The 21507-nt window shown below is 39.8% G+C and overlaps 2 protein-coding genes across 2 annotated transcripts; one reads left to right on the forward strand and one right to left on the reverse strand.

Moving 5' to 3' along the window:
• Positions 1-52: 52 nt before the first annotated feature.
• On the reverse strand, positions 53-4882 carry LOC119722405 (intraflagellar transport protein 25 homolog). The gene is made up of 4 exons (XM_038192502.1): positions 4665-4882; positions 2794-2900; positions 2105-2217; positions 53-1140 (listed from the first exon to the last, which is right to left on the reverse strand). The coding sequence occupies exons 1-4, from the start codon at positions 4754-4756 to the stop codon at positions 1027-1029; spliced, it is 426 nt and encodes a 141-aa protein (XP_038048430.1). The 5' UTR covers positions 4757-4882; the 3' UTR covers positions 53-1026.
• Positions 4883-11157: 6275 nt separating this feature from the next.
• Positions 11158-21357, forward strand: LOC119722406 (thymidine phosphorylase-like). The gene is made up of 8 exons (XM_038192503.1): positions 11158-11546; positions 16119-16321; positions 17189-17417; positions 17968-18086; positions 18393-18555; positions 19164-19403; positions 20101-20241; positions 20926-21357. The coding sequence occupies exons 1-8, from the start codon at positions 11387-11389 to the stop codon at positions 21057-21059; spliced, it is 1389 nt and encodes a 462-aa protein (XP_038048431.1). The 5' UTR covers positions 11158-11386; the 3' UTR covers positions 21060-21357.
• The last annotated feature ends 150 nt before the right edge of the window (positions 21358-21507 follow it).

Consider the following 21507-nt stretch of genomic DNA (forward strand, 5'->3'; position numbering starts at 1 on the left):
TGTTGAAGTTTTGTGTTCGTAGATGCTGGAAAAACCAAGAAAAACAATCATGTTCCTGTAGTCTGGTTTCCTGACCCCACTTGAGATGAAACGGAGCAATTGATAGACATCGGGGGAATTGTAAGAATTGTACCCATTCAAAGGTGTGTAATTGACTGCAAACAAAATGCCGACTAGCTAAATTTGGTAAATTGGGGGCAGCATTTAAAAAACCTGTTTTTTTTCCAACGCTGGTCAGCCAACCAGCATTGGAAATTGATACAAAAATACCACTTTTCTTGAAAATGACAGCACACCAGGTGCCATGATTTTACAAGATGCTTTAGTCTGCCATTCACTAACGGTCAAGTGAGGTATTTCATAATATGCTATTTTTTTTTATTGGATGTTTGCAAATGATGTATGCATATTCCCTTTTAAACATTCAACTTAATAGAAGTCTTCGGAATAACTTGGACCAAGTAAAAATTAAAAATAGTTTCTTGTACCGATTGTTTGAAAAAACGAAGGAGACAGGTTTTTTTCTTCCCCAAGATGGCGGATGGAGTGGACTCTTCCATTTTCTCGACTCTTTTGCCGATAGTGATACAGATCAGTGTCTAAAGGAGCCATAGCCCTTTCTACAAAGCTAAAATTTTGTTAGAAACAAAGAAAAAAGACTTTATTGACAATATATTTGTAAAATACATTGCAAATGAAATGTATGAATACAAAAATTTAAAAAGCCACGAAAAAAAGGAAGCGGGCGGGGACGAGAAACTGGTTTCTTTTTTTACTTGGCCTAATTTGTTGCGACTTTGAAATACAGACCTTCATCATGCTGCCACCATTTCAGTCATGTTCCCTGTATCCAATAACAGTACTGAATGATAATGTTTTGGTGCAAAAAGGAACCAGACTATTTTTCCTTCCTGCCCCGCTTTGGTTACGTCGATTTGAATGGGGAGAAAATCAAGATGGCCGCAACATGATAACGGTCTATTAATCTGAACTTGGATATTACTGTAGTATTCTGTGGAGTCACCGTTATTCCGCTTCTCTGACTGCGGTGCCGTCAATGTTCAGCTTGTGAACGGAGACAAAATGATCAAAGCCAGACTTGATGATGAACTTCATGTGGCGGGCGGTGGTTTCATCAAACTGTACAGAGAAAACAAAAAAATGACATTCAATAGGGCTTGTTCAATGACGGCCACTTCTGTAGGAGAAGTGCAACTGCGTATTTTACGCAATCAAGCACACATTGCACAGTGTTGAAAATGTTCCAAACACGTACGCTTGTTGCTCAAAATGTGTTCGAAATACGACACAGCTGCTGCGCGTTATGCAAGTTGACGCTCCGTTATGCAACGTTGACCCGTTGCATGTAAACGGTCTGTAGGAAATGACGTCATTTGAACGAGACCTATAGAAAATCGCATCAGAGTGAAGCACACTTGAATAGAACAAATAACGTGCAAATATTGTAGAGTTTGCAATGGTGTCAATCAGTGGGGGCCGGGGAGTCATATTGTTCCCCCCCCCCCCCCATCACTTGTTTCATCCCCGAATAAAAATTATAGCCTACATTTGATTCTATAGCTCAGAATTTGTAGATTCAATGAATTGAAACTCACAAATGTTTAAATGATGATCTTTCCCTCAAACAAGTTGGTTTAAGTGGTCAGAAATTGCCTCAGATCCAACCACTGAGCGTCTAAAATCCAAACATTTTCAGGGCCCTTAGGTGGGCCCCGAACCCAGCACTGTTAGGGTTTCGCGCTCCCATTAGTTCTGATCGAGGTATGCCCCCCCCCCCCAGCATAACCTTTAATATTCAGGCTCTATTTCACTAATAGTGAGATCTGAACCTTTGACCCACTGTATCATTGTACCAGCGCAATTATAGCTACCCGGTTCAGTGTACCGGTAGACAATTTTCAAATTGTAATGTCTTTGTAAAGAAGTCATTTGGCCTTGAAATTGCACGGGTGTCAAACGACCAATTTGATTTCGATTTAATTTTTGGGGAGGGGCGAGGCGGGGGTGGGGTGAGGCATGGGGGGGGGAGTGGTGATGTCAAAATTGCTAACAGACCCTTAACAAATGCAGCACTTGTACCGACCTTGAATTCCTCCAGCTGTAGGGATGCGTCAGATGGCGTTAGTTCCCTCTCATCGATAACTTCAAAGTCTAACGGTTCCTTCTGGACGCTACGCTGTATACTCAGCCCTCTGACTGTGAAATTCGGAAAAATGTTTTTTTTTTAAACAGGAATGATACGACTTTTGGATAGCATTTCTGCCAAGGAAAACTCTCTGACAAGAAAAAGAAATGTATTTTAGGTTTAAAAATTAAAAATTAAAAAAGAAAAAAAAACAGAAATTAAAGTTGCGTCCCCATGCTATTTTCGAATTTCATCACGAGAAACAGATTCCTTTTCTAAATTGCTATTTTTCTAGTGCAAAAGTTATTCACTTTGGAATGAGACATCAACTGAAAAAAAATTGGTTCATGTTTTGTTATTGAATTATTACTTGACAATTTCAAGTTATTGGCTGCCAGACGATAATTCTGTTATTGCTTGGTAGGCTGGTTCCTGCCACACAATAGTACCCCACCTTGTCTGTACAATCCAAGCTTGAAGAAAAAAAAAAAAAGCGAAAAAAAAGCCGCGTTCCCGCGTCAATTCCGGAACTTCGGTCTGACCAGAGACCGAATATTTATTTTTTTTGGCCTAATCAAAACAAAAAACTTCTTTCAGAGGTAGCAGACGTCCAAACAAGGGGGAAAAACAGGTCACTAAATAATTACCATGGAAACAGGACAGCTTGATCTTGGAGACATTCATCATCCCGGCAAAGCTGATGACAAACTCCTGAGGGAACATCCCTGTGCTGATCCAAAAACTCTCGGCTTTGCTGTGAATTGTAAAAAAAAAATGCCAAATTGGATGCAATAATTTCAGGACAGGATTGTGTTGGCCTCACCACTCACCAATTTGGTAACGGGCCAGACTAGAACCTGGAGTGAATAAAAAACATGGAAAACAAACTCGGGTTAAACTCACGGATCCACCCTTTCGTCGTAAACATTTTCAGTAGGAACTGCCTGTGTGAATACTCATGTGCGCCCCTTGCAACCGTGTTCCATGCACGGGTGTAAGTCTTGGAAAGATTTCCATATAAGAAGTTCACTCAACACCCTGTGTACCAACCCTATGAGATTGGACTGAAAAATTCTAAGTGTTTTCTAAGAAAATGCTTGTATTTTCTCACTGCTCAAATTGACTTTGATGACATGAAATTGCTATCTGGGGGCTTGTTAGTCAATACAGAGGAAAATTAGTGAACTTCTTATATGGAAATCTTTCCTAAGTCTTCACACAGGAAGTTTGTACTGAAAATGTTGTTTATGTTTGTACAATGAAACTGAAAGTGTGGATCTGCGATTTATTTTCGGTAAAAACACCTCCTCCGTGGACATTTTAACTTTTTCTAAACCAAGCATCTTTGTAATTCTGGACACAAGGAATATGTAAAGGACTAGACCCGTGAACGTGGCGTTGTATACAACGCCACGTTCTTGTTTCATTTCGAACCTGGCGAAATTGATCCGACATACATAATTCCGTATGGGTGTTGAGTACTCACCTAGAAATCTAAATTTGCCCGTCCGATTGTTTCGGCCGTGTAATTTCGACGAAATTTGCCCATCAGTAAAGACCCATACGAACGTGTAGAAATTAGATTTTAACCTGACCCTGACAAATAACCCCGGACGCGTCTGAGTCGCTTGGACAGATTGACGGCTGTTTCATGTCGCAACCCCGAAAAAAAAACCCCGCAGACGATTGGCTGCTCGGCTCATCTCGTGTACAGCAGTACGTGTGTGCACACACACGCGGGCGCACGTGCGACCGCGTGCGGTGCGGTGAGAGAGGAAAGGACTTGAAACTTGTCTAAAACGATGTCTGTTTTAGCTGCGACAGTAAACAGCCGTCGAATCATACGAAAATAAAACGCAATGCGCATGCGTCAGTTGGGAGAAAATGGCAGCTAGCAGTAGCGGACGGACTTCATGAACCGGGGCCAGAATTTTCCTCAATTTTCGTCAAATGCAAGTTTTGACGTACAAATAGAATTCAAGACAGCTTCATATGTGAGTACTTATTACATGGGCAAAATAACGTCCAGTGTGTGTAACGGAGGGAGTCAGAGGGACACGTTCGCCAGGTTCGAAATGACATAAGAACGTGGCGTAGTTTACAACAAGCCACGTTCACGGGTCTAGTAAAGGACATTTAACTTTTAAGCTTCCTCCAGCATCCGATAAAAATCTTGGGGAATAAATGGAATGAGTTTTGTACTCGAGTGCCACTTAATATCTGCCGCCGCAAAACACATCAATCATTTTTGTCAATTTTCACCTCACTTTCGGATTTCATTGAAGACAATACAAGTCAGTTTCACTGGCACTTAGCCCTAGTCTATGGCCCGCACTGGAGTAAACACCATACCTACCTTCCCTCAACATGCTCAAAAGGTACCCCTAGAACGATGGGGCTTGCTACTCAAGCTTGAGCAAGCCCCATAGCACGGCCCAGGGGATGCAACTTTTTTCTTTAATATCGCAACTGGTCAATGGTGTTTAACGTGAAGCTGAGTATTCTCAGATCTTCTTACCCATCAAGCATGTTTTCTGGCGGGTAGTTCTCATCGCTCGATGTCGTCAGAACGACTTTTGCACCGGCCCCGCTCAATGCTACATCAAACATGATGACTTTTTAGTACAAAAGACGGCAAAATGTTGATCTTAATCTTCATACACTTCGTCATAAAGCGTCCTGCCTACCCCCTGGTAACGTGCGGTTAAAGTATGCGTGACCTTTGACACTAATAGTCTCTTTTTTTTTTCAAGTCGAGTCGCGGCGCGGCGCGGCTAGCTGACATCGATCGCAGATAGACAAAGCACTAGCTTGAGTAACTCCACTCTTACTAGTGCTTATCGCAGAGCACGGAGCTGGAGTTACTCAAGCTAACAAAGTTCTCTAGCGTTGAATTTCAAGAATTATTTGGAAAGAATACTGCATCCTGACGCCACTTTTTTCATCATAATTATCTCAGTGAATGTTGAAAACTCCACGAATCTGGGACTGAGAAACATTTCCAATTTTGTTTGAAAATGCTTTGAAAATGCACTTGACTCAAGCTCCGTGCATGGACTTGATGGGTGCACGCCTGTAAATAGGCCAAAAATCTGTCCGCCGAGCTCATGAAGTTATATCCTCAAAATATTCTATATTAGAGAGTTCTGAGAACCATGGAATTGGGGAATTGAAGACATGTGGCACTGAACCTCTGGCCTGGACTTGGAGCTTCCAATTCTGAGCATTTTGGATGCAATCGGGCCCGAAAGTGGCGCTATTTAGCCATGTTGTGGAGGGATTCTCTTTCAAAATGGCTACTTTTCCAGTTTGGGAAACATCATTCGTTTTAGGGGTGTTCTTCTTTGGGTGAGAAAAAGTCAATTGTCAACCCACCCAAAATTGAAAAGAAAATGAAAGATGACATGTTGATCATCATTTTTCTGTGCAGCTTGAATACCTGTGAGAGTTCTGAGTATTTTTAAATGAATTTTGAAGTATGGGCATTTAGCACTAGTGTCTATGGGAATTTTATTACAGGCGCGCACCCTGATAAGCTTTGTACACAACCAAAGAAGTGCACTAACTTTTTAAAGCTCTGGCAACAGAGCTTCGGAGTCACTCGGTGTCGGTCCGTCGGTCGCCCCCCCCCCCAAAAAAAATGATCAAAATCTAACCCCCTTACTCACCCATAAAACTGTAAGTACCAATTGTAGTTGTCCAAAAAAGAGCAAACACAATACATTAAATACTTACACCAATTTGTTTGTAACAATTTGTCACACTGTTTATGACAAAAGTTTTGAATGGGGCAAGAAAGTGCGTGGTAATGTGATAGTCACGTGGTATTTTTGTGCGCTGCGAACTTAGGAAGTTAGGGGCCCTGCCTGGCCCTGTGTCAGTTTCATGAGCATCAAGGGCTTGGATTGAGGATACAATTGCATTATGAAGGTCACTATTATATATTTTGCATTGTCACTTTTCAACAAAATGAGAAATTCCCCATGCACGACCAGCTGGTGATTTCAAGCAACCCTTTCGGCAAGATTACCATATGCGAAGTTCACTAATTTTCCTCTGTACTGACTAACAAGCCCCCAGATAGCAATTTCATGTCATCAAAGTCAATTTGAGCAGTGAGAAAATACAAGCATTTTCTTAGAAAACACTTGGAATTTTTCGGTCCAATCTCATAGGGTTTGTACACAGGGTGTTGAGTGAACTTCGTATATGGAAATCTTTCCAGACTTTCATGCAAGACGGCCAGAGCGCGCTTATCGTGCAGTCTAGTCCACTTAGTTTTAATTCACCTGCTCAATCGTTGGCATTCCCTAAGTTCTTGGCAATGCAAGACACATCGAACAAAATGCATCATAGTAAACATGACAAGGTTTTTTGAAAACCGAAAAGAATTGCCTTTTTCCGTTGAAAAATTATCATTACGAATTTCTCCCATTTAAATTCTCTCAAAATCCCACATCCTTTTCAAAGAGAAGATTAATGGGAACATGTCTCCTATGGGGATAAGTATCAGTCTAATCACTCAACGCCTCCTAAAACTTGCCAATTGTGATATGTCCACAGTCAACCTAGGTCGCCAACAGGTGGTCTGGGGGCATGGTAAATGCCCAACTGACCATGCACTGACTCTGGGTCAGCTTAGTTCAAGCTACACAGATTAGCACTCCTCTGAGAGTTTCCGCACCAACTGGAGGGCAAATTATTATAATAAGTGGCCCACACTGTACACAATGTACATGTACTAGTATGCACAGATACAGATAGGATTTGTGCATACACAAATTGTTGGTAGTATTTGATGCAGGTTTCCCTTCATTGCATACATACATACAGTACTCAATCTAGATTCAGAATATGCACTCAAAAAATTTGCTGAGAAAGTTTTAACTTCAGGGTTTTTTAACACAGTGAAATGAATGCTAAAAGTAAAAAAAAATAGGCCTATTTTATACAAGTTCAATCATTTACCATTTAATACTGCAGAGTCATCATCAAAATTAAAGACTTAGAAATTGGCCCAATCGTAGGCAGGTCCGGAGGGGAGGGGGTATCCTCCAAGGGGTAAACGTATGCCCCCTTGTTTTCTTTTCAAAATGTCTGTGTCCCAAAATCTTACAATCTTCAATGATCCATTTTGATGACAGATACAGCATTCTTCGAATTAGACATCAAGGTATATTTGACTCCATAAAAAACAACAAATAATGATGTACAACTGATTAAAGTGCTAAAACAACAACATTTATAAACAATGAATATTTTGTTCCCATTCAACTGAATGTTTAATGAAGTTTTTTATTTGCAAAGAATAAACTGTTGGCGCACTTTACATATAATCAAAGATGTGGCACATTTAATTATGCAAGTACTACATACACAAAGCAGTTTTGCTAACATGCACAACCGTACCGAAGAAGTGCTGTAAGGCAATACTACAAATCAAAACTTGCACAATAACTTAAACTTTAAAATAGGGACCCAGGTCAAAAATGTAGCTTCACGTGTTGTTCAGTTTATTTTCAAAAAAAGCAAACCCTTACAACAGTTTGTGGAGGTCTAAAACAGTAGAGTAAAATAAAATAAAGCAACCCAAAACATGGATAACCACAACACGTATGCAAATAAAATGGACAATGATGAAGTGGAAACCAACTGTACAAAGATGCTCTTCTATCTTTTTTTCTTTATGTGAAATTTCGAAGAGTGTGTTGTTTTAAATTTAATCGAACAAATTGACTTGTTTACATTTGTAATTTAAAACCACATAAGTCTAGTTGTGTATTAATTGGAGCTGGAGTTCATGTGCATTGAGCCATGTTAATATCCAAAAATGAATTCTATGTTTTTACAAAAAAACAACTCAGCAAATTGTTCAAAATTGAATGTTGCAACATGGAAAAGGATTGCACATAAAGAGTAAAGGAAGAGACACAAGAGCATAATTGAAAAGAATTATTGTAACATAATACATGTACACACAAGACACGCTTGAAATCTCTTAAATCACTTGGGCTATATGACGCTATGATGACTAAGTGTCTGAGCTACTTGGGGAAAAGACAATCACCAGATTCTCTGTATATAATGAAAATTAATTGTAAAGATACTCTAAAACAAAGTACATCAATTCAAGAAAAATAAATTGATTCATAAAATTTCCAAGCCGAAGCAATATAAATCACTGACTTAAGAGTCTTGCATTTGTGAAATACTTCGCTAGAAGATTCATAAGGGCCTTTTTTGTAGAACAAGAAGTCTATATAAACAATTTACACTTGCAGCAACAAAATCATAATTATTGCATTATAAATATCCTGCGAAATTTCAAACGGAAAATCTCTTTGGATAAGTACATTGTACATGTATAAGGCACATGTTAATTCCATGACAGCTAGCCCTGAAACTCAGAAAGTAATACCATCTGTAGACTGTTGATTAATCGGTGTTATAAAAAAAAATACTTGGTTGGAACTGACCTATATGATTTTTCTTTAAAGATGCATTCCGATCTCTGTCCTTTTCAAAAGATCAGGCTTTATGACGTATAATTCCAAATGTTAATTACAATGAAAGTAACTATTCGTTGTTCAGAATTTTAAATTAAAGAGTTTTGTATAAATGAGCAACAGCAGAGTTGTAATCGTCCACTGTAGTTGTTTGCTTTTTCTTTTTGATGCTCAGCCACTTCTTCGCTTTCCACATTTCCAGATATATGTGTTCTTCAATATTAGACAGCCCTGAATACTCTTTGCAGAAATAACTTTGCTTGTTCAGGGAATGAAACCTTGTGAGTACTTAAATGATGTTTTCTTTTTGAATTTGCGTAAAATAATTTTTTTACATTAAGATTGTAAGCCTTACAATCTTAATGTTGAAAAAAATATTTTAGTTTATGCAAATTTAAAACAGTCTAAGACTGTTTTGATTTACATGTACTTTTCTTTGGTTTTTTTAATGAGACTTATCATACGTGTTTTCTTACAGAAATGTTTGTCACGAAGTGTTGGTTGCTGATTAATTTTTCCTGAGTAGTTTGTTGAGTCCGGCATGTAATCGTTTGCTTTCAATAATGCATCAAGGATGAATTTGTTTTCTGCAACCGAATATCTTACAATGTCTGGAAATTTCTTGGAATTGATTTTTGCTTGCTCATTGACAAGGACACGGTACATTTTTGTTGATTGTCCCTTAGTGTTGCCTTAAAAAACTGTATACCGTGTAACAATCATTCAATTAATCATTACCGTTACAGAGTCAACTTGCCATTAGTTTACTGTCTCTTGATTCATTACAAAAATTGGTCTGAGTAATCTTTACCTGGCAATGAAATGTTATTAAGGCTTACTGCAGCTCCGTCTTGCAGGAAAATAAGCCTTTTGAAGGGATCCACTGTTTGAATATTGCCATTCCTCAAATCACCCTGCCATCAACTGTTTCAACCAGATCGTCTTGCTGGCACTCTCTCAAAAAAACTGCAAGTGTTTCCTCTTAGTCTTACACTGTCTTCTTTTGGTGGAGGCTTGCCTGCAGCTTTCTGTAATGATGATAATTGACAGCAGGATAACATTCACCCAAAAGCAAAATATTCAAACGTAAAGCTGTATGTTCACCGAAAGCAAAATATTCAAACGTAGGGGTGTATGTTTTTTTTTTTTTATTGGGGAATATTGGTGTACATGTATTCGTGCACTGAGATGTTTGGTTAACCTTGTTCTGCCAGAAAGGTCTAGATGCAAACATAAAATGTCATATTATTGTTAACCTTGCTTCAAAATGGCATTTTGTGATATTCATGTACATGATCATAATTGACCAATATGGGACAACCTTCCAATATTTTTCTATTAGGTTTATTGGGGTGTCATAGCCTTTATGTTGTTCTGGTAAAGAAAATACATGCACGAATTCTGTATCACAACAAATTTCACAGGAAATATTTATCCATTATGCAAAATGTTGCTTAGGCCTACTATAGTAAATAAATAAAATGATGCCATTTTACTGATCCTATCAAATTGGGTTTTTTCTTTTGGTACGGTTCATATAAGATCGTTCATCGTGAACTCTGCGTCGGATGTTAATTTTTGGTATTCATAAATTTCAAGTATCCTTTTGTTGATTAGATATTTATTTTCCAATCAAGTTGATTGAGTATATGAGAAGGGGTGAAATATCCACATTTACAGTTTGTTGATATGCCTACAACTATTTAATGTATGGGATGGTACTTACGTCTCTGTTGCTCTTCATAGTGAAGTATTAGATGTCTAATCGAATCCTCATCCACCCAGATATCATCTCCAGGATATATCCCGTAAAACTCACTAGATGACCCCTATCATTATCATCTCTGACTACATGTACATGTACCTTAGCAGCACACCATCTTTCTAACTCATCAATCGCTTGAACTCGACTTCCAATAGAGAATTTTCCTGCCCGTTTTGTCTTCAAGGTTTTCTAGTCAATTTTTATAATCCCACGTATAAAAGCTGGTGCATGGTTTGCAGTAGTGACCACTACCATCAGTGGATGAAACAAATCAGTCAATTACTCGTTACCCACGTGGCATATATGGTGTACCTGTAGAGGTCAATAGGCCATATATACTTGAGCTGACCACAACAAGGGGGTATTAAATTTATGTCCATTGGGGGGAGCTGTCACTTAGGAATGGATGTTTTCTTTCCGAGTTAGAAAGGTCTAACTCGGATTCGTTTAAATGGGAGAAATTCGTAATGGTTTTCTTTAAGTTTTCTCCCCTAGCTTGTTTGAGAGATTCACCCCGAAAAACAGATTTTAAACTACTATTATTCTAGCAATCAGTCACTGAATTATTTGTGAATGGACTCCGCCCAAGTCCCAAGTCGTTAATTGGCCGTGGTAAGACGCCCGCAGGCGTTGGTTGTCGGCGCCAACATCTCCAAACAATAATTATTAAAGCACGAGGTTTGTACAGCGCGGCGGACAAAACTTGAGTGTCTAACGACTTGAGATAAGTCTAAGCCATCGCGCGCCACCGGTGCACCAACCACCTGTTTTTCACGTTGCGGATCCAGGGGCTGAAGGTTTATGAGCCGTGTACTGCAGCCTGCGCCTTTGCAATGATCAGTGCATGAACTAGGAACACAGGGTCAAACCAAATAGGCACAGACCATAACTTAACACATTCTGCACAAACTCTACAGTGTACACACATACATGTACTTGCACATTAATACGAATTGAGCGAACAACGATATGGAAGAGGCCAAGCGCCAGAAAATGTGTGCCGAAACGCCGGCGTACCGCATGCCGGATATCATCGCAACGAAACGGGATGGCGGCGAGTTATCCCCGGCAGAGATTAGGTGGTTCACGGCAAACCTGCAGAGCGATGACGTGGACGACAGTCAGATAGGTAAGAACTAAAGAAAGTTATTAGAGGGTGTACTCTGTGTTTACGTGGCGATCAAGCCAAGCGTACCGTGACGCCTGGCGTACGGGGGATGAAGGGAGGTGTGCGGCCAAACTCTCCCATTCACAAGCTCAATGAGTGGCAACGCCCCCAACAAAACACTGCACTCGCTGAATTGAAAATAATTTTCTCTTCATACCTTTTGTTCGTTTCCAATCATAACACCACTCAAAATCCAAAGAAGAACGTTCAAAACAGATTAAAAACCTAGCCTGTTGAAGTTTCAGCTCGGTGGATATTACACTTTTCAAGAAATCACTGAAAAACCACAACCTTGTAATCACGCGCGAAACACGATTACTCATAACGAACAGTCAAATGACTCATCGTTGGAAATACCCACATTTCATTTCTTGATTTCTTCTAAATGATAGCAATCCAGACGGAATAATTTCACAGGGTGGTTAGTATACCAGTACGATCTTTAATCCAAGTAGGCCTAAGCTTTTGGATAATAATTTCGGTAGGCTACTTTGGGGGCACAAAATGCAAATGATTATAATGCCTTGAAAATATCCTGTGAAATAAAGAAGTACATTTTTCGTACAGTGGAGGAAACATTCCTCGGAATATTATTGACATATGGAACTGAAAATTCGCGTGCCGTTTCCTTGTGGGAAATTTACCTACACAAGCATAGAATAAGTTGTGTATAAAATCCCTTGCGTGAATGTGTATATGCTCAGTTTCACACATTAATTTATCTGCTGTGTTTTCTTTCGTTTTTTTTGTATTGTACTTTTGTTAAATGCTTTCATCTGAGGGTTTTGACGGCGAAAAAAAATTAAGGAAGCAATTTGCGTACGACCAGTTTCTTTTTGCACGAATTATTCTTTTGAGGTCGAGTCGGTCTTACATCATGGAGGAGATAGTGTACTTATAATATCTATAATGAAATTGTAGATAATATTAATCAGTTTTGACAACTGTAGGCCTATATAGATTACATTGTGTACATGTAAGCCTACAATTTAAATCTACTTTGTATACACGGCCCTGCGGTGGCGGTGACGGTGACATTCAAACGATTGGTGTTACGTTTTCAAGGACCACCGCGAAGTCCGTATAGCGTGGAACTTTGACAATTCGTTTTACGCTTTGATAGTTACTTTCTTGATCTAAATCGAATACAAAATTATTGAATGGTAATAAATATGTCTGTATAGCGGTGTATAAGGGGGAGGGGACTACGAAACACGTATACACTACTGATATTGAGGTCAGTATGGCCGAAATGTTCAATCATTCAATCTTTTTAAACCGTTTTGACGAAATTCAAAATATATGTACATGTAGGCCTATGTAAGTTGACAGTATACATGCATGACGTACAACCTCGCTTTCCAAATTATGAGCATTCTTTATTGGTTAAACTGAATGGGGAAACCGATTTTTCCGATCCTACATTTCAAAAGTTCAAACCGACAGTTAACTAATAGAAACGAACAAAAACTAAACAAAGATGCATTTAGGCTGAGAGTGTTTTAAAATGTGCCATTTCATGGAAATTCTGTTGCATTATATACCACTGTTGACATTCACGCAAACTGATGGCCGCCCATAAAAAAAATGGCGCCAAAGTTTTTGTTTAACAATAGGATAAAAATAATACAAGTCCACATGCCATTGCACATGTACACGTATACATTCTATGTACACATGGAATATAGTTCCGCTTTCTATAGTGGACACTGGACTCATAAAAACTAATAAAACACAATAATTTGCATACCTCTTTGTATACGGCGATCTTTGACCTGCCTTGCGGCATACGGACGTACGTAAACATAAAATTACGATAAGAGTGGATGTCCACACCGTTTATGATATCCCTTATCCAGTAATTCTTTCAATTTCCAAAAGATATATCTTTGGCCATATTGCTAGTTTAATATAGCTCAATATTGTTTAGGCCTAAAAAGGTAGTGCAAACTTTTTTGTTGACGGAGATTTTCAAACATCGGGTCCGTTTTTGGTTAGGCTTTCTATAGTGTCCAGATCCAGTGAACTTTAAGAACTGAATAATAATATACTCAGACCAAAGGAACCAATGCTAGCAATGTGCACCTAGCCCCATCACAGTAATTTGGTAGAAAATTAATCCAATTATATAAAGTCTATGTCTTTCACGTCACCGACCGAAGATCATGAAACTGGGCCTGACGCTTCAGCCGAAACGAAGTCGATGTTTGGAAAATGTCGATAGATCCGTACTTAAAAGTGTACGACTCGTCCAAATTCCCAAACGTGAACACTTAAAAAAAAACTCCTGCTAATTCTTGCAAACAATGGTGTTTTGCATGCTAAATGTCTTTTTCGAACTTTCTAAATTTAGTTGATAGATGTAATTTTTCGCTAAAGTACTGTGTACACGATATCGACCACTCGCATTAGACGCGCAAGATGACGCTAACTGGTACATTATGGCCGAACATTCTCTCTTTTAGTTTTAGCTCGCTCAACCGTCGAGAGAGTTTGCCGATTAGTTTTAAAAAGCACTTTCGAGATGAAAGTTCACAAAACCGTACCCTGAAACTGTGCTGTTTCATGTAATTATATACCGCGCGACGGAATTTCGTTGTACAAAATATTGGTCCTTAAATTCCGCTATAGGGCGATTGTCGTAATTCCATGTCTCAAACATGGAGGTGCGCGCTATAGGATCGCCTTTTCTGAAAGTCTGAATCTAGTGCGGGACCTTGTATCAAAAAGTGAATTGTAAATGCGGCGCACCGTCTAATATGGTGACAGCTTTGCTCAAAATTCGATGCCTTTTTTATTTATATTCACTGCTGGAACATAACAACTTATAGGCAAGGCAAAAATCGCTGCCACGCTGGATGTAAACAATCGGGGTTTTTTTCTCCAAAATATTTTTCGTGATTGTGAGACATTTCGTGGAATTCCCGTGATCTATAGCCTCTAAAATATGGCTATAAAAACAATATGTAACCAAAATAATAATATATTCTGGCGCTTGCCGACCGGGGGAAACCTTTAATGCATACAGTTTGCATACTGTATCATGCATTTGCGAATTGGCCTAACATTATACATTTCACATACAGTGATGGAAACGAAAGTGGAAGTTGACGTATAATAATGTCACAGTGTTCCTGTTTAGGTCGGCTGCGGTTGACTGATAGTTTCAGATTCTGAGGATCCGGAAACCGGTTAGAAATTAAAAAAAATTATATGTATAGAGTATCGCTCATATTCAGTGGCAGAAGACTATAACTACAAGGCTCTTAATTCCGCGTATCTCGCACGGTATGGTTACATACGCATACCACATTCTGTGCCAAGTTGTCCTTGCAGTCAGAATCAATCTAGTGACTGTTCAATAGCTTATAAAGTAGGGGGTGCATGTTCCCCAGTACCTATGTTTTCCAACCCTAACCGTAACCCTATAACCTTATCCCCGACCCTAACCCTAAGGATTTTGGGGAACATAGATATTGGGGAACATAGGTATTGGGGAACATCGGGTTGAACCCAAAATAGGGGTGCATACCTATATGGGCATGGCTGTGACTGTTTTATGTAACTTCAACTGTAGGTGATTGATAAGCCAGATGTGCCTACCAGTTGCCTGTTTTTGTCTGTTGACTGAATTTGGCAAGTCAGAGTGCTTACTTGAGTATGATCTGACTGTTGGGGACTGCATGCAGGGGAAGTGAGTGGAATGTTTGACTGTATGTGACTGTTCACACCGTTGGTTGGTTAAAGGAGACTTGATACTTGACTTCACTCGAGCACCATGCTGAGAAATATGAAAGCGAGGTTGCCTCATCAAAATTCACGCCACGATAGGGGAAACAGGGGAGACACGATTCGCCAGTTTCACAGAATAGCTGCATTGGATCGCGAAAGGCAGCACATCTGGTTATTGGACATAACCTTAGTGGTAGCCCGCTCGCTAGAGTATCAACAAAGAACAAATCTTTCCAATCTGGTCAATATTTTCATTGAGTTATGGCCACTTCAAAATAAGTGCCGATTTTTCAATCTGTCCACGGTCTCAATTATTGTTGTTAGGAATGTAATGGATTTGGGGTGGGGGTAGTTTTGCTTTCTTTAATGGTTTAGGCCCCCTAATCTTCCTGTAATTATTTTGTTCTTTTTTATTGGGTTTTTTTTTTGCAACAATGGTCGTTTTTGCTTTTGGAAGTAATGGTAGTCCTGAGAAGAACAGTTTTGTTAACTTCCTAGATGTTTGCTTTGCTGCTCTGTCTCTGCCCTCTACTTGGTTGCCTTTTTTTTTTCACAAATGCAAGTTTCAGACCGTTTCTTACTGCAGCAGTCAAAATATCAGTCGCCGTGGACAAAATGAAAAAAGGGTACTAGTCTTCAATTGGACATAACTCAATAAAATGTATCCGATTGAAAAAAAAAATTCGTTGTTATAAAGTTAATGGACTATAATTGGAGCCGGGGGTGCTAGCTAATACGTTCATAATTTGACTATACTTTCCTGGAAACATATCAACATCTAAACAATCTTATGAAAATTAGGTGCTCTGCTGATGGCCATGTACCTTAAGGGGCTCTCCACATCCGAGACCCTGGCCCTAACCAAGGCAATGCGAGATAGCGGCGAGATACTGGACTGGCCGGAACACTGGCAGGGCACCCTGGTCGACAAGCACTCGACGGGGGGAATAGGCGACAAGATCAGCCTACCCCTGGCCCCAGCACTCGCTGCATGTGACATGAAGGTTAGTTCGGAAATCATATTGGAAGTTGCATCAAGATTATAAACAGCGCGTCCCATGCAAAATACCCGTAACTTTTTGTTTACGAGGCTCTAGCGTCGGCGCGGAAACACGTACCGCCATCATTTTTATATAATTTTAAAGCTTGGAATCTGAACTTTATCCCTGGTGAGTATTGGTTTGATATTGTAAAAGAGTTTCAACATTATTCGTGTTCAAATAAAGGCATGTCGAAAACAAACTCAACTGATTTCAAGGAAAATCGATGATGCGGTGCATCAGATGCAAACACGAGTCACACTAGCTAGTTTGCTGCTCCCACTGTGTGTGAAACATAGTGGAAAAAACGTGGGTACCAACGATGAAAGCATTTCACACTCCGTACATACTTAACGTGGCACAGGGGGTGTGCTATGACTTTTTATAAACTTAACACGTGATCGTTCTAAGCCAATGAAAATACAGTATTCAAGACAGAAGTATAACAATAAAGTTTGTATCTATCAATTTATCTATTTTGGGCGTCTTCAACTCTCCTTAAAAAAATAACACTTCGGGTTGCCTTTAATACGCACAATATGATGCATCTTGCGAGTGTGAGCTTGATACTGCTGATAGCGAGTGGAATCAAGTCTACTTGAGAACTGAATTATGGGTAGCCTGCCGCCAAACTCTATGGGGGGAATCTAACCAATGAGAGCTCAAGGAAATTTGCCGATACCAGCGTGTTGGGTTAATAGGGCGGAAGGTATAAACATCGTTTTCTGATATGCAGGAATTCAACTGTGCGGCATGTAGCATAATAAGGAATACCCTATAGTGGGGTGATATGATAAGGCCTAGTAATAATTCCTGATTTATTTTAAAAAGGTACCAATGATCTCCGGCAGAGGGCTAGGGCACACCGGTGGAACACTGGACAAGCTCGAAGCCATCCCTGGCTACACCGTCTTGGTTGCCAAGGAGCGGATGACGGCCATCTTGGAAGAGGTGGGCTGTTGCATTGTGGGGCAAACCAGCAACCTCGTTCCCGCGGATAAAAAGCTGTACGCGACGAGGGACGTGACGTCCACAGTTGGCAGTGTGCCACTCATAACAGGCATGACATGTTATTACTCTGCACAATATTGTTTCAACCAATTGCAATGAGAAATTCCTGATATTGTTTCAACCAATTGCAATGAGAAATTCCTGATTCGGTAGAGTATATAATGTGAGCATTTGTGGGGGATTTTTTTTGATATTAAAGGTATCCCTAAAAGTTCTTAGCAAAGTTTCTGCTTTGCTATGAAAATATTTTGAGCGAGTGAGACGCCATCAATTGTTTATCAGCAACTTACTACTTGGTCGATTAAAAAAATGAAGGCGACCCTAACATTGTACCGTGTAATAGACGGATGGTCCCGTGCGTGCGCGTGTACAGCGGAACATTTGGTCCCGCCCCACGTAAGTTGACCAACCACAGCCCTGACAATAGTCCGACATGCGTGCGCATTTGCGTATAACGCGCGCGTCTGGCAAATGCAGTGCGGCATTAGACAGGTGTTCGTGTTGCTGCCCACCCACGTGCGAATGGGTGGGGCCTTATATCATGGATCTGTGTATTAATATGTAAAAATGGTTGGCTTTTGTTTTCGTTGGACCAACAGCGTCGATCGTCTCCAAGAAGGCAGCCGAGAACGTCAACTTTTTAGTCCTTGACGTCAAAGTCGGCAAAGCGGCGTTCATGCAGACTATTGCGGAGGGCAGACAGCTTGCACAAAGCATGGTAGGCTATGCCTGAATTACGGGCTGTTTGAAATTTTTTTTTTTTTCATCAAAAGCAGAGAATATCGATCCATAGCACGATGATTATAATAGCCCCGCGAAAATATGAATTTTAAGTGCAAATTTCAGACAAAAAGAAAACATTAGTGCATGCACGCATTCTGTAGTTTGAGTCACCACGCCACAATGTCGATCCAAATCGGATCATATCTCCGCGTGGCAGTCTCGTCAAAACAAAATTAATGTAGCAAGGAAATATTGAACACCGTTGTCATGTTTGATGATTGTGACTTGACTGCTCTACCAGGTGTCTGTGAGCAAAGGCCTTGGAGTAAAGACGTCAGCTTTTCTGACGGACATGAATGCGCCGATCGGGAACACGATGGGCAACGCGCTGGAGGTTGCCGAGGCCCTGCAGTGTCTGCAGGGAGGCGGGCCTGACGACTTGAATGAACTCGTATGCAAACTCGGTGAGTGAAAAACAGGCGGTATACGGGTACAAGAATGACGGGAGAATAATCTAGCCGCCATCTCGCGCGTTTTGTACGCAACCGAGCGATGCGTGCGCTATCCATAGTAGATGTAATATTAATAACGGAATAAATGTGTGTGTTTGGCCGGTTTTAAACACTCTGTTGAAGACCGGTTTGGAGTCTGGGTGATGATAATTACCCGAGCCAAAAACACAATCCACATGGACCACGCCAGGAATCGAACCGGGCCGAGGAAGAACCGCTGGTCTAAGTTCCAAACTTTGGTACAGCGTTAATTGCGTGTTTCTTAGTTTTGACTGCAACGTAGTTTTTAATGATGGGATAACGTTAAACAACCGTTGGTATGACGTTTTGGTACCCATAAACGCTATTGTTTGTGAGTTTGGTAACGTTGATTCGGTAACGTTTGATATAACGTTTATTTAATAACAAAACCGTTACCGAATGACCAAACTGTACGTTGGGTTAGCTGGTTTACCAGGTTGATGACTGCATTGTTAATATTTTGTGACGACAAACTTGGTTCGCTTTCGCGCAGTTCGCAAAAATACTTCAACACTTTCATGTTCGTAAAAATATCTCAGGCGGTTACCTGTTGTACAACAGCGGGAAGGCCAGCACGCCCGAAGCGGGTATCGCTGCCATCAACAGCACCCTTCAAGACGGGTCGGCCTGTAAGAAATTCCAGGCCATGTTGCTATCTCAGGGAGTCAGTGTTGGAGTCGCGGAGAAGCTGTGCACCAACGCAATGGGTTGCGTGGATGACGCGTGGAAGGTCTTGAAACGAGCGGCGTATACCACGGAGCTATCGGCCGAACGCAGCGGTAAAACTACGTTTCATATATTTCATTGCAATATTATTTACTACGATGAACAGATTATAAAATAGGTAAGAACATTTAAAAGAACAGATATCAAAATCAAGTCAATAGTTTACATGTACACTATAAAGCATCGTTACTAGGCCCTACATAACATACTCTTTAAAGTTGGTATACGTGCTTTTTCAAAATTTCGATTTTCTTTTCCGGACGAAATTTAAAGGAATATGACATCCTGTAACAAATAATGTGCTTGTTTGTTTTTGCAGGGCTTAATATAGTTTTAAAATGTGGTTTTAAATGGCGCGCTCCAGTTCAGAAATTCACTATTCGGAACGGCACTGTTCAGAACGTCCCACTCTTAATTCAAAAGTTGAACTTAATTGATTACTTGTCGTGGGCCGATTTTTTTCGTGCGATGTCTCATTGGAAAGCTCTTAACTAAGGAATGTTAGAAAATTATCAATTCAATTTGAACTTCTATTTTTCAAGGTGCTACACCCAAAAAGAACGTAGGCCTATACACCAACTTTCAAAACAAAACTCCCACCAGTGACACAGCCCTAATAGCGAGAAACAACACACTTGTTAAAAAAACTAATTATCATAAAAAAAAGTACAAGGTTTTTTTTTGCTTGTTTTAATTCTTCTTATTCCAGGAGCATTTTTCTTTTATTAATTTTATTTCGTGGTTGAACAGGTTACGTGCAAGACTTGGACGCCCTAGCGTTGGGCAAGGTGACCCTGGAGCTCGGTGCTGGGCGGACGGTAGCGGGCGCTGACATCGACCACGCGGTGGGGCTCAGGCTCACGGTGCGAGTCGGATCCAAGGTTGAAAAGGGTAGGATACTGTTTTACAAGAAATCCTCATTTGTTGTATAAAATAATCTACATAGCAAATTGTGTGAAGAACATTTCTATATTTGTTTTTTTTTGTAATTAAAACAGATTTTATTGTCTTCAAAAATATTTACAAATCAAAAATGTAAGAGAGCCAAACATTTCGACCCTGGCAGATTTTTTCAAAAGGCAACAGTACTTTTTCCGTTTTTTGTGATTAAAATTTACAAACAGAAAAGAGAAGAACTTGATTCCTGGAACACAAATCCGTTACTAATTTCTTGAATTAAATTGAATTTGTGAACAGCTGTTTAAAGAAAGTAAATTATGAGAAGAAGAACAAGTTTATTTATCATTCCCCATCCTCAGAATTCACACCTCCATAAGTCCAAATAAACATTGATTACTAGAGCTACAATTCTGTTCAGAAATAACGAAATTATATCTGAAATTTAGCTTGTAAAACCATTCTCAAAGGTATGCAATAATCAGATTCAAAATTGTAACTGTTCTCTTCAATAATCAACTTTTTTCTACATTCTCATGAACAAAACACCTAAAATGTACCCCCTCTCCCCCCCCCCCAAAAAAAAAACACCGAAATTCAATGAAAGTACAGAAACGATCACATGAAACTTGAAATCATTACCTGAGTCAATTTAGCATTTTTGTTTTTTAAATTCAGGTCAAACTTGGATTTATGTGTATCACAATTCAACCTTGTCCGGCGATCACGTGAGGCGTCTGCAGTCGGCAGTGACGATTGGGCCAGATGAAGTCAAGTCGCCGCCGTCAAGAATACTCGAAATCATCGAGTGATTCCGGTCGCCAGGCTATTTAATAATTATATTTAGAGTGTGCTCAGAAAAAAAAAAATTTACTTCTTTTGGTTTGGTTCTTAATACTTGGTGCTCTGGATTCTTGTTTTTTGTTTGTTTTGTTTTGTGCTTGGAAAGTATTCTTAGCTTAGAGAAATCAATGAAATGGATTTTTTTCCAGCACAGAAGAAATACAATATGCTGGATTAAATTTCTGTGGCTTCTTACAATTTTATTTTTGTAAGTTAATTTACAACTTACGATATCCGCTTTGCTTGGGTCTTTAGATTTGTAGTACATGTGAAAAATATATCCCTGAATACGTGTTTTGCTGATGGTGCTAATTATTGTTTGTTTAGCGGTTTTTGTTGTTGTTGTTTTGTTATTTTACCTCCGCCAAGGAGGTTATGTTTTCACTGGTGTTTGTTTGTGTTTGTTTGTTGGTTGGT

This window comes from Patiria miniata, unplaced genomic scaffold, assembly GCF_015706575.1.
Source record: "Patiria miniata isolate m_02_andy unplaced genomic scaffold, ASM1570657v1 HiC_scaffold_15, whole genome shotgun sequence".
Lineage (NCBI taxonomy): Eukaryota > Metazoa > Echinodermata > Asteroidea > Valvatida > Asterinidae > Patiria > Patiria miniata.